The 12,790-nt window shown below is 44.0% G+C and overlaps 1 protein-coding gene across 12 annotated transcripts in view; it reads right to left on the reverse strand.

Moving 5' to 3' along the window:
- PDLIM5 (PDZ and LIM domain 5) overlaps nucleotides 1-12,790 on the reverse strand; it is a 468,176-nt gene that overhangs the window by 413,791 nt on the left and 41,595 nt on the right. For 10 of the 12 annotated variants that reach the window (XM_033958049.1, XM_033958033.1, XM_033958025.1 and 7 more), the window contains exons 1-2: nucleotides 10,337-10,485; nucleotides 6,401-6,541 (exon numbers count right to left, since the gene is read on the reverse strand). In XM_033958049.1, coding sequence (XP_033813940.1) covers nucleotides 6,401-6,496 — 96 coding nt within the window. In that variant the 5' untranslated portion in view covers nucleotides 6,497-6,541; nucleotides 10,337-10,485. Of the gene's footprint in view, nucleotides 1-6,400; nucleotides 6,542-10,336; nucleotides 10,493-12,790 lie in introns of those variants that run through there. The other 2 variants (XM_033957962.1, XM_033957971.1) reach the window with 2 other exon arrangements.

Here is a 12,790-nt window from a genome sequence, read left to right on the forward strand (position 1 = left end):
CAAAACATAGAGACTCCAAGAATGAACCAGAAACCTGAGGAGGATGCAAAGTTGCAAGCATTCTGAAAAATGTTCACAGCCCCCTGACCTGACATTCCCCCTCATGAGAAAGTTTGAAGAGTCATTGGAAGAAGTCAAGATCCCCTCAGAATGAAGTACAGAAGGTCAGGGAACGGCAGGATGAGAACTGTAGGATCTGTAAGAAGAAAGAAATGCTCCTAGGAAAAAATCAAGTTTCGCAATGTAAAGAGGAGTATACTGGAACCATGAAAACAGTACTAACTCCATGCAACGTGAGCGAAATACGTATGTCCTTTAAAGTGAATACGTACTAGACGCAATCAAGATGCTGCATCTTCCGCCCCGTGGAAAACAACGGCATCCTAACAGGTATCAGACAAAGCTTATATCGTTAATGAGAGCTTCAGGGATGAGGCTAACAGCCACATAGCGCATGCTCCTCCGTGGGTTTGATAGAATAGATAACTGGCTCCTGGTTAGAAGGAGCTGTACAGCCCTTCCTGTCTGGTCGGGGGGGGTCCATCTAGCATGTGCCATGAGAATATGGCGACAGGAGAAACTAGCGTGATAATCTGAAGTCCAGGCCCCCTCAGAAATAGAGAAAGAGAGTCCTGGCCGCAGGAAGATGCGAAGTGTCATTATGCCCATAGAGACAGCCCGAACTTGGAAACTGTTTGAACTACTTTTAGGCATATATATCCTATGCCACTACTAGACACATGCAGCGCAGCACAGAGGCTCAAATAAGAAGGACAGTTACCAACAGACAAAGGCTCAATCTGCAGGACCCCAAGAGAGACAATAAGATACCCGTGTGAAATGCAGGGCACTATCTTACTGCTAATCTCACTGTGCTGTGATTTGCCTTATGTCGACCTAGTCCAGAGACAAACCGAGACTGGGTGACCCTTGAGTGCTAACCCCAGAGTCCGATTAAACTAGCAGCTTCCTTCAAGTGAATACAGCAGGAACACAGACATAGACATATAAATCTGCCTAAGCTTGTCCCAAAGCTGGTGAAACACGTACAACTTGTCTGAACCGGAAAGGAGAGAAGCTGCAGCATACCCTGACCAAAGTCAGCTGGAAATAAACTACCAGAACGCTGCAGCTCTCCCGCCATCGCCAGAGACTCAAGCGCACGCCTGATTCTCGCCGACACATGGCCGCTGCATCAACGCTCCTAGAAACATAGTCGGATTCAAGCCCGCAAAATTTACCCTGCCACGGCCTGCATAGAAAGAAAATCAGATCTCACCATGAGGCTGATTCTTGTTACCAAAGCCCCTGGTCAAACTTCCAAATGTGACATGGGATCTCATCATCTGAAAGAGCCCAGTATGGATGCAGCCTAGTAAGTATTGCTTTACATTCTAGCAGCATCCCACTGCGCATGCACCGATGTCTTCCCTGCCCCAACGTGCGAGCACAAGTCCCTCAAGTCTTTTTTCCCCACAGAGCTAGGAAGTCATGTTCTCAGTCTCCCCCTTAGTGCTGTTTCTCAAGTTTTAAATTACTTCCCCTATGTGGGTATTACATTTTCTTTAGTTACCTTCCCTGTAAACTTCTGAGCTTTTCTATCAACCTTTAAAAAAGTTCTCTTTATTTTTCTCATGGATCTTTAGGTCAAAGTAGGCCTGAGCACCAGCCTCAAGTCTAGCCCCTTTTTGATCTCCAAATTGAGGTGTTTAATTTGGTACAACTCCAAAACAACAAAAAGATCCCACTGTTCAAAGCATAAGGTGTAAAAAAAAAAACAAAAAAATGACCCCCAGTGGCTTCAGAAAATGCACCCAATGTAATTGGGAGATTTCTATCATAGACCTACACAATTGGTATATTGGGTGCCCGGGACCTCACCTGAGGCTAATTCTTGTTGACAAAGCCCATGGTCAAATTTCCTACTGTGTCATGAGATCTCAACATCATTCTCACACAACTGATGAATGTTCCCTTTGAGCCACTAGATTCTTGTCATCTGAAGTATCTGACCAGGAAAGTTGTGTTTTTGGTAGCAGTCACTTTAGCTTTGTCGAGTGTGCAAGCTTCAGTCTCTAGTAGCTGATCCACTTTCCACAAAGCTTCATCACAACAGAGTAGTTCTTTGCATGCACCCCAAGTTCCTTCCTAAGGCACTGCTAGACTTCCATCTTAATCAGTCAGCTGTCTACCAACATTCTTCCTAAAAGCTCATGCCCATCCAGAGAAAGTGCACTGCATACCTTAGACTAAAAGCGAGTCTTAGCATTCTATGGAGTAGTCCAAAGCCCATGGACAGTCCACCCAGCTTGGTTTCTTTTGATCCAAACAGGATGCGAGCAGACATCAGCAAGCACACAATTTTCAAATGGCTAGTAAATTGCATCTCCTTCACTTATGCCCAGGCTGGGCTGACTCTTGAGGGTCATGTCACAGCTCATAATATCAGAGCCATGGTTACATCAGTAGCCTACTTGAGATCAGCCTGCATCAAGGAGATTTGCAATATGAAATGGTCTTCAGTCCAGGATACCCGACATGACAGCAGGTTCAGTCAGCCAGCCCTGCAGAATTTATTTAGTGTCTAGAATCCAACTCCACCCTCCCAGGCTGCACTTTCACAACCAGTTTGTATATAGTTTAAGGCTAATTGACTTTAATGCATCGACATGTTGAGTCCCTATTATCATAGCATTGTTGTTTTTGGTGAGCCTAGTAGCTAGGGATTCCCACATTTATACCTCTGGTCTGCTTGTCCTCAGAGAAAGCAAAGTTACTTACCTGTGGCAGGTGGCATCCGAAGACAGCAGGCCAAGTATTCTTATATATCATCCTACCTCCCCTAGGAGTTTTCTTCAGCTATATCATTTGACTGAGGGACCTGTACTCAAAGGCAGGAAGGCACATGCGCACATGTGAAGCAATGCTTCTAGAACATTCTTAAAACAATACACACTAGACAGCATTTGCACTGGGTTCTGTCCGGCAACATCACCCACATGTGAGAATACTTGACTTACTGTCCTCGCAATACTTGCCATAGATGAGTAAATTCACTTTATTCACTATGGGATAATGCAGTTTAGAAATTTTTGAAATAAAATACTGTAGTTCTGCATATCCCAGAATATGCCAAGCAACATCTTGCTTCTTCCTGCTCACCCCAGGATTCCCAGAAATACTATACTGGAAAAGGGGGGGAAGAGAGGGGGAGGCTAAGAATAGGTTAAAACAAACATCTAGGAAGCCTTGAGCTTCTCATGTCTCTAGCTCTACCATCACTTTCCTTTCACTTCAGTCTCTCTTTCCCACCCTCAGGTTTACTTGTGCTCTTCTACCTCCTTCCACAGTACCAGCCTCTGACGTTTACTCCACTACCATTCAGTCCTTAGTTCCCCTCGCACCCCCTTCCAGTACAACATACAAAGCCACAGGTGAAGGCAAGATTCTTACCTCCAAGCTCCTCACAGTCCACAGTCTTACCTAGCCCAAGTGCTGCACACATGACACTAGACCACTAGTCAACTTTTCAGCCCCAGTCACCACTTCAATATTAGAAAATATACCGTTGTTATTCCTCAAATGGTTTACAAGACACATAATCACTAACATAACAGTCTTAGCAGTATTGAGTTTAAATCTGTTGACAGTGGCCCAGTCAAAGGAACCAGCATGTCTGTACACACTAACCTGTTTCCTTGACAACCTCTCCCTTCCGGGTGCTGACAATTCAAACCAAACTGCCACACATCCAGCAGTCCTATTACTTAGGGCTGAAAACAGTTATGATGATTTTAAACCCCTGTATCTTTATATGTTAATACACCATACCCCTTACTCCCATGGTGCATGATATTTCTATCCCGCTACAAAACTATTTAGGATCCTAACCCACACAGAGTTTGGGCAGTTCTATAATAAGTGCTTTTGAGTGGAATGGGTTATGTCAAATGGTGGTAGGTGGGGACAATTTAAACATAGAGGCAGAAAAAATGAACTAATATTAGAATCTAGGCTCTCAAGCACACAAAATACAGCCTTTTCTTGCTACATAAAAATTAGGAAACCTATTTATTCTCACTAGCATTCCTTTATTAATTTGGCAGACAAGTAAAAAGGGTGTCAGGACAAAAGTGCGCCGGGACAAAGGCGCGCGCAGACAACTGAGCGCAACGTGGAGGCGCGCACCAAAGAAAATGACTGTTTTAAAGGGCTCCGACGGGGGGTGTGGGGAGGGAACCCCCCCACTTTACTTTATACAGATCGCGCTGCGTTGTGGGGGCATTGTGGGGGGTTGTAACCCCCCACATTTTACTGAAAACTTCACTTTTTCCCCTATAAAACAGGGAAACAGTTAAGTTTCCAGTATAATGTGGGCGGTTACAACCCCCCAAACCCTCCACAACGCCGCCGCGATCTGTATTAAGTAAAGTGGGGGTGTTCCCCAACAAAACCCCTCATTGGGGCCCCTAAAAACAATCTTTTTCTTCAGCGCGCGCTTCCGTCTTGCACTCAGTTGTCGGCGCGCGCCTTTGTCTTCGGCAGTTTTGTCTATGAACCGATAAAAAGAGTAGTCAGATAAAAAGATTTCAGTTTTAATTAGGGATTAAGATTAGGGGAGGGTGATATTTCTTTTCTGCATTATAAGTGTTGCATTGTTAATCTCATACTATATTGTATTTGGGGAAGAAGGAACAGCATATCAAATCAAAGAAATAAAAATCAACCAGGAATTTCATGCAACTCTTGCCCAGGCCCCTCTGGCAGAGAAAACTCAAGTTGGCTCCCAAAGACAAGAAGAGCTCCGACATCTAACATCTTGAGACATTTAAGCTCCTTACCCTCTGGCAAAACTGAGAAAATCTTCCATGAACAGGGCCCTGACAGCCCTAAGATATAAGGTATGAGAGGCTTTGAAGTTACAGAGCTTTACCAGTCACGATCCCAGAGGATTCACTTGCAAGAAGAGACAAGAGCCAACGAAATCCTGGAAGAGGAAAACAAAGCCCTCCTGCACAATACAAGGCAAACCTATAAATCCCAAAATGTGTGCCTGTACTCCAGCACTCCAAGCCAAAACTTTGTGGAAACAGACAGCTCCATTTACTAAGCTGTTTCAGCATGTTAAAGTAAGCTAATGCTATTTGATGTACATTACATAAGTTCCATTATTCTCAGTGGGGCCTCTTTTCTAACTATGGGGACAATTCTGAATAGATCATCCTGGCACCTAGGTGTGAATTTTTTATCAGCAACTGCACTTAATTGCCATTATAGAATACTAATGCAAGTCCACATTTACACACCCAACTTTATGCGCAAGTACCTATGCCAGCTCAACGCAGAACCACGAAAAGTGGTACATCAGCTCAAATAAGTAAATGCCCACTTGTGCCCAAACGTAGACAGTTCGGTGCATAAATGCTAGTACGCTTTAACCAGTGCATGTAACTGCTAGACATGCCCCTGCCTAGTCCACACCCCCTTGCAGTTGTGTGATCTGGATTTTACGTACACATCTTATAGAACGCAACAAAAGGGAGAAACCCAACACAATCTGCAGTGAAAAGAGCACAAAACAAAGGAAACTGCGGACAGACGTACAAAAATGCAGGCTACATTTATTATACCAAAATCACGAGTGCGGTTAATGTTACCACCTGGAACCAAACCAAAGGACCCGACACGGTCCGTGTTTCGGTGAACACGCCTTCATCAGGGGTCCCAGGCGGATAAGGTATCAAATTAAAACCGCAAAACAAAAACTTGGCCGTAAGAAAATAGCAGCAACAACAATCAAACAATCTTTTTGAAATCTCCGCCGTGGGAAAAAAAACAGTAGTTAGCAGTTGCAGGTGTAATTAGTACCAATTAGGACATGATCACGTCAATTAGCAGCTAATTATGCTATTTAATAAACACATACTGTACAACAGACAGGCATTCTATAACCTGCATGCTAAGCATAAAAACTGTGCATGCAAGTTTATAAAATTAAGGTTTATGTGCTTAACTCAAATGCTTGTCATAGTCTGTCAGTGAAGTTTAGTAAATAGAGTACATAATGCTTTAATGCTTGCTGTATCTTGTATAACCCAAAGAGCAGCTGTTTTTACACAAAACATTCACTCTAACAATGGCAACACAGCTTCTAATGCCTCAAAGTTCTAGCTCAAACCAAAATTATTCTTTCAAGTACGTATATTAAAAAAAAAAAAAACACAACACAAACTTCAAAATGCCAGCAGACTCTGCTTAAGCTCTCTTCTCCCCCTTCCGTCAGAGGATGTGTGTCTTGCCTACGGCAGACGGATCTAGTTACAGGCATGCTGATCTGTGCAAGTTTAGGGTACCACACAGCAGAGCATGCAACCGAAGAAGTAGGAGGAGAAGTGCTTACCTTGGAGATAGTCAAAGGCATGCTGAAATCTTTACCACCTTGAAGCCTGAAACCCCAGGGGGCTGGACCAACCAGAGACACGCTGTAGTTGCTCATGATGCTTTTAGATTACGGAGACTTAATTCCGAACAGTAAATAGACCTGTTAAAAAGAGAGAAGGGAAGGGAAAGAAATGAGACCAGAAGTCAGCACAACACAGTCTATTACATCTTCACCTGTACAGATCCCTACTGAATTTTATTTTTTAAATGACCAATATGATGGTATTCAACTAATAGTGCCTGCAGGAACTTCCCTTGGTTCAGCATCTAAATGTCAAGCAAAAGTTATATCATTTGGTAAGTATGGGGCTCATAATCAAAACTTAAAACACATCTAAAAACTTGTCCAAGTGCCAATAATCAAACTGATTTTCTAGACATGTCGCAGGCTCTTTAGGCCTATGAATCCCACTGTGCGCCCAGAGCTAAAAGGGGCACATCTGGAGGAGTGATTAGGACAGTATGTGGGCGGGATGGGGGGGGGGGGTCGAGCTAGACTTAGGACTAGATTCATTAACCTTGACTTCCGGGTCCGATTCCAGTAGGCCCGACCAATTCACAACAGCCTAATATTGTAATGAGGGCGATCGGAGAAACGCCCCCCTCTGCTGCACGGATCACTAGTGTGCGATCCTGACGCATGCGCAGACTATCTGCTTTCCCTGCAGATGGTCTGCGCATGCGTTTTGTGTCCAGTTTTTTAAAAAAAATTTTGATGGGGGGGGTTTCCTCCTCGGGCTCCGACTCTCTTGCTCTCAAGACGGCCCTTGAAACCCTGCCTCCCTTCTAAAACACAGCACCAGCAGAGCTGACTTTTATTTTACTTTTGTAGCCCAGCGAGCCCATGGTTTTAACCCGCTGTAAACCCACGGCGGCAGGCAGGAGAGATGCAGGCGGCGATTGGGGAAACAGCAGGGCGGCAGGCAGGAGAGAGATTTGAGGAAGCAGAGAGCAGGGCGGCAATGGAGCAAGGGAGTCAGAAAGGACATTTGCAACTGGTCCCCAGCAGTCGCTTCTTGGGTTGATCGGCCAGCCCTGTCAGATCGCAAAATTTGTTTTGTGATCGGGTTCCTGCCTACTTTGCATGCTGTTCCCCTCATTTGCATGCGTGGATCACACGAGAATGTAGTGAATCGGGCCGGAGGTAAATCGGGTCACAAACCGATCGGTTTGCTTAGTGAATCTAGCCCTTGTCGACCTCAAGGATAATCAAATGTTTTACTAAACGACATCCTGGATGAAACTTATAACTGGTTTTATATTGTCTAACTCACAATGTTTAAGTGCCAAAAAGTTATCCAAAGTGACCAGATAACCACTGCAAAGTAAAGACCCCCCCCCCCCCCCACCGGTGTTCACTGACCCCCCTCACACCCCCACAAAGATCCGAATAAAAAAGTACATACCTATTTCCAGATGTCTTAAATAGCCTGGGGGGTTGGGCTAGTGAACCATAAAGAGGAAGATCCAAGCCCATAAGCCACTCTAACCACTACATTCATGATGGAACACGTGAGCCCACCAAAAAAAACCCAAAACCCTATTCTACTGCCATATAGGTGGGTATAGTGGTGGGGGGGGGTTTTGGGGGGGCTCACCATAACCTATGAGGGAGTTCTGGTGAGATGTTTATCTGGCACCCGTTTTGTGACATTCACAGCTGGGCCTTCTAAAGTGTCCCATCGCTCTGTTGCCATGTCTGGGTAGCCAGTCCATTACAAGATTGGCCCTTCCCAAGTCTTGTTCTGGGCATTTAGGACTTGGACGAAATTTTGGTTGAAAATGTGGTATAAAGATGAACGTTCTGGCAGTCTGGATGTCCAGATAGGCGATTTTCTAAAAAATACATATTTTCTAGATGTATTTTTTTCAATGCCGACTTTGGGCGTCTAACACCATACGTCCAAATCTTACTTAAGACACTTGTTTTAATTATGCCCCTCTACATATTCAGGGGTAAGTTCTTCCAAGAAGTTTACAATCTAATTTTTTTTTATCTGAAGTAAAAGTGTCTTGCCCAATAACACCAGGAGTTGTCAATGAGAGAAGCAGGATTTGTGTCCTAATTTCCCCAGTTCACAGCTTACTGCTCTAACTCAGAGATAGGTAACTACAACCTATGATCTACATCCGGCCCATGGAAGTGAAAATCACTGACTTCCAAACACAAGTATTTCAAGGGAACCCTGTCCCCACCAGAAAAACTCCAGTGTGACACTCCAGCCCACAGATTTGCATATTCCTCTTGCTTTTCAACCTAATTACCAGTTATCTACAGAAAATTTCCATTTTTATATATCCACTATGCTGTTTTCCAGGGCTACTTCCCAGCATGTCCTCATCCATCTTGCATGTCATAAGGTACATTTCCACTCACAGTTAAGTCTGGCTGTATTCCAAACACCTGCCAGATACTGAAGTTCACTGCAGGGCAACAGTACCCTGATTGACACATCATAAAATCCCCACAATAGACACCCCAAAACCTAGTTAACCTCATCGAGCAAGAAACCTTCACATTCAACGCTCACTTCACAGACCTTCATAAAAAGTTATGTGAAAACTACAAGGCGTACCAAATACTACAAGAATTCTATCAATAAAGAAAATATGCATTGGTTTCTGTCCTATTTTCAGGGATTTTTTATTTTTTCTTTTACCAGATTTTAGAATATGTATCCACCACGATACTTCCCCTGCCTCTCAAAAGCTTTGAACTTTCTCATCTTTGTACAAACCTATGTTAACACAATAAAGATACCATTGACTTACAAAGAACCCCACATTTTTTCCAGGTCAAAGCCTTTCTACAGTTTGCAAAAATTGTTCTTGCCACCATCTCTCTACTCAGCTTGCTGACATTCTGAATCCTAGCAGTCTACGCCTGATCAGATAAACCACTAATATCAGGTTATTACTAATGACTAATACAACATTAGCATCTTCTTTGGGGTTATGAAACTTGCTACATACATATTTCCCTCAACTACCTCCCAACCTAGTTCTATCAGTTCTAAACAGCAAGTCTTTTGAGTGGTAATAACTTAACACTTAGGCAAGTTTGGGCAGCAATTGGGTTAACATATTCAGTGGGTAATGGCTTTTGCTCATTATTACTCAGCTACTATTTTGTGCCCTTGGATTCTTGCATCTCTTCTTTCAGGGACTAATAGTGTCTCTTCAAAACTAAATTTTTTCCATCGGGTTTATTCTTTGATATGTTCGGACATGCACAGCGGGGTTTTGTTTTTTTTCTTTTTTAAATTACCTTTACATCCATCCTATGCATCATCACAGGCGGATCACATTTCAAGCATGCCCAGCACACACCTCACTTCCTTTGTTGGTATTGCAACAAGTCCCATATCCCAAATAAGGGATCTGTCTCAATTTTAGCGCCTTTGGATAATAAAGATACTTAGCAGATCACAATTAAAGCTTACAACATTTTCTTCTAGCTTCATATCAAAGATTCAAACAGTAACAACCAACTAGTCAAGAAAAAAAAAAAACAAAACACCACAACAAAACACCCTGCGAGAGCAAAGGTGGCCTAGTGGTTAGACTAGTAGTGGATTGAGAGCCAGGAGACCTGGACATTATGTAAAAACAAATTTAAAAAAATAATTAAAAAAAAAAAAAATCACTTGCTTGATCTGCCCTCAGATTCCACTTAACTGTGCATTTCTTCAAAGGGGAACTATACCAGCCCCTAAATAAAACCTCAGTACAGCCTCTGCTATCGATCACGTGCTCCTGCAGCGCTCCCTTTCTATTCTCTAGCACTCATTCCCTTAAAGGAGCCATTCCTTCACTATAACGCTGCGTACGCAATGACTTAAAACTAAGGTTACGGCCGCAGGAAGCAAGAATATTTACGCTTAGAAGCACCTACCGGGGCTAAGAGCTTCCTTCTTCCTCTCTAAATATTCAGACCCAGGAGAGCAGCTACACCTTCACACTGCAGCCGAGCAGAACACTGACAGCTTACGCTCCTGACGGCCAGCCCCGCTTTTATCCCTCCGAGCACCGCAGGGCGGGACACTGTAAGAGTACACCAGAGCACAGATTTAAGGCGGAATACACCAGGCAGCAAGCAAGTTCAAATGCTGCATCGTCGTTCAAAAGCTACTCACATTTTTTTTTTTTTTAAAGAGTCTGGAATAAAAACAAAAGTTGAGAAACATCCAAAAGAGTTTCTCCCACATTACAACCTTAATATATAAACTAAGAATTCCCCTTTTTCTAATCGGAGACATTAGGTTATAGACGTAGCCCTTCCACTGCTTTCCCCTCCCCTAATACCACATGTCAGCTGCTTATCCTCTGTTCAGAGATGAAACAGGCTGCCATGGAGTCGGGTGATGCTTGTCCCACTTCACCCTCGGGGATTAGATCCACACAACACAGCTGTCAACGTGGGTGAAATGAGAGCTTGTAACACGGACCAGCGTTTCCAGAAGTGTTATGGACTAAATAGGCATGCACCAACAAAAAAAAAAAAAAAATGAACTAAAAGCAAAAGTGATCAGCAAAAACGTCTTTAACTTTTGCTACAAAATTATTAGCGTGTCCAATGAAGCCATGCTCTCACTAGAGGAAACAGAGCTAGTGATCATACGCGCTCTGCTCCATTTTCAACACGGAACTTAAAGCGAAATAACTTCCCTGTTCAGGGCAGTTAGCGCTAATAGCCACTCGCATACCAGTTCCCATTGACCCAAAGACCCAAGTCAGAAACCAGCTCATGCTAGAACTGTGGGAAAATTTTGACTGCACTGGAGAAGCCACAGCCCTTCCACACCTCTTCCCAGCACCAACGCACATCTGCACTTAAGAGGAAAGAAAAGCCGGGTGCACCAACAGCAGCAGCTGCCATTAGAGGAAAAGGAGGCAGACTATCTGCTGCCGTCACATCCTGAACGTCTTCTCCTACCTTCTAATGCTACTACTAATTAGTTCTATAGTGCTGCCATATGCACGCAGCGCTGTACGTTACATGTAAGAGACACTCCCTGCTTTGACACAGCTTACAATACAAATCAGACAAACAGTACAACTGGGGTGGGAAATTACAGAGGAAGTGGCAAACAGACACGATTCTGTTCTCTCACACTGGCAAAGCGAGGGTATGAGGCGCCCCTCCCACTCCTTCCCCACCCCTGCCCTATCCTGTACCTCTTAACTTGCCCGGTGCAAGCAGCATCGCCATTCCCTCTGAAGTCACTTTGGAGGTGCGGGACCCGGAAGTGACGTCAGAGGAAGAGTGGCTCAAGCAGCAGGTTGGAGTTGCTGCTCAACCGTCAAAGAGATAGAGGGAACATGGTTAAAAAAAACCAGATTTGCAGGATTCTCAGGATCTCCAGGATGTAGGGCAGACCACCTTAAAAATGGAATGATCATTTTTTAATGACAGCAACAAGCTGTCTTTCAGTGGGGAATTTCTCTGTAAAGTCCTGCCCCCTATGATGCAGTTTTATTCTTCTGTGGATGGGCTTGGCAGAAGACAATGATGTCAGCAAAAGGGGAGGGGACTTCCTGCAGAATGACAGAAAATCAGTCAACACAGTTGGTGCAAATTGCAGAGCTAAACAGTGGAAGCTGCTGCAGGGAGTGATTGTGGGGACTGAAAGAAGCATAAAATATAATCAATATGTTCCAGAAAGAAGAAATAAAAAAGAAAACAAAGTAAAGTGAAGGGGTGGGGGGGGGGAGAGAGTGGCCAGAAACATCCACATATTTTACTCCTTCCTTATCAAGAGTACAGGATGTACCAGGATCCTGCAATTCTGACCCCAGGAAGGGCTGCATCTATCTGATTTCAGCACCCTCAACCACGTATAAGGCAGAAAAAATCCATTCCATACACTCTTTCCCTATCAGAAGCACAGGATATGCCAGGATGTGTCAGGATGTACCAGGATCCTGCAATTCTGACCCCAGGAAGGGTTGCATCTATCTGGTTTCAGCACCTTCAACCGCCTATACGGTAGAAAACATTGATTCCATGCAATCTTTCCCTATCAAAAGCATAGGACATGCCAGGATGTTTCAGGATGTGCAGGATTTGCAGGATATCCAGAATCCATCAGGGTCTGTCAGGATCCTGCAATTCTGACCCCAGGAAGGGCTGCATCTATCTGGTTTCCGGACCCTCAACCATCTATAAGGTAGGAAACATCCATTCCATACACTCTTTCCCTATCAAAAGCACAGGATATGCTAGGATGTACCAGGATCCTGCAATTCTGACTCTCAGCACTCTTAACCACCTATAAGGCAGAAAACATCCAGTCTATGCACTCTTTCCCTATCAAAAGCACAGGATGTGTCAGGATGTACCAGGATC

The sequence above is a fragment of the Geotrypetes seraphini genome, chromosome 1 (genome assembly GCF_902459505.1).
Source record: "Geotrypetes seraphini chromosome 1, aGeoSer1.1, whole genome shotgun sequence".
NCBI lineage: Eukaryota > Metazoa > Chordata > Amphibia > Gymnophiona > Dermophiidae > Geotrypetes > Geotrypetes seraphini.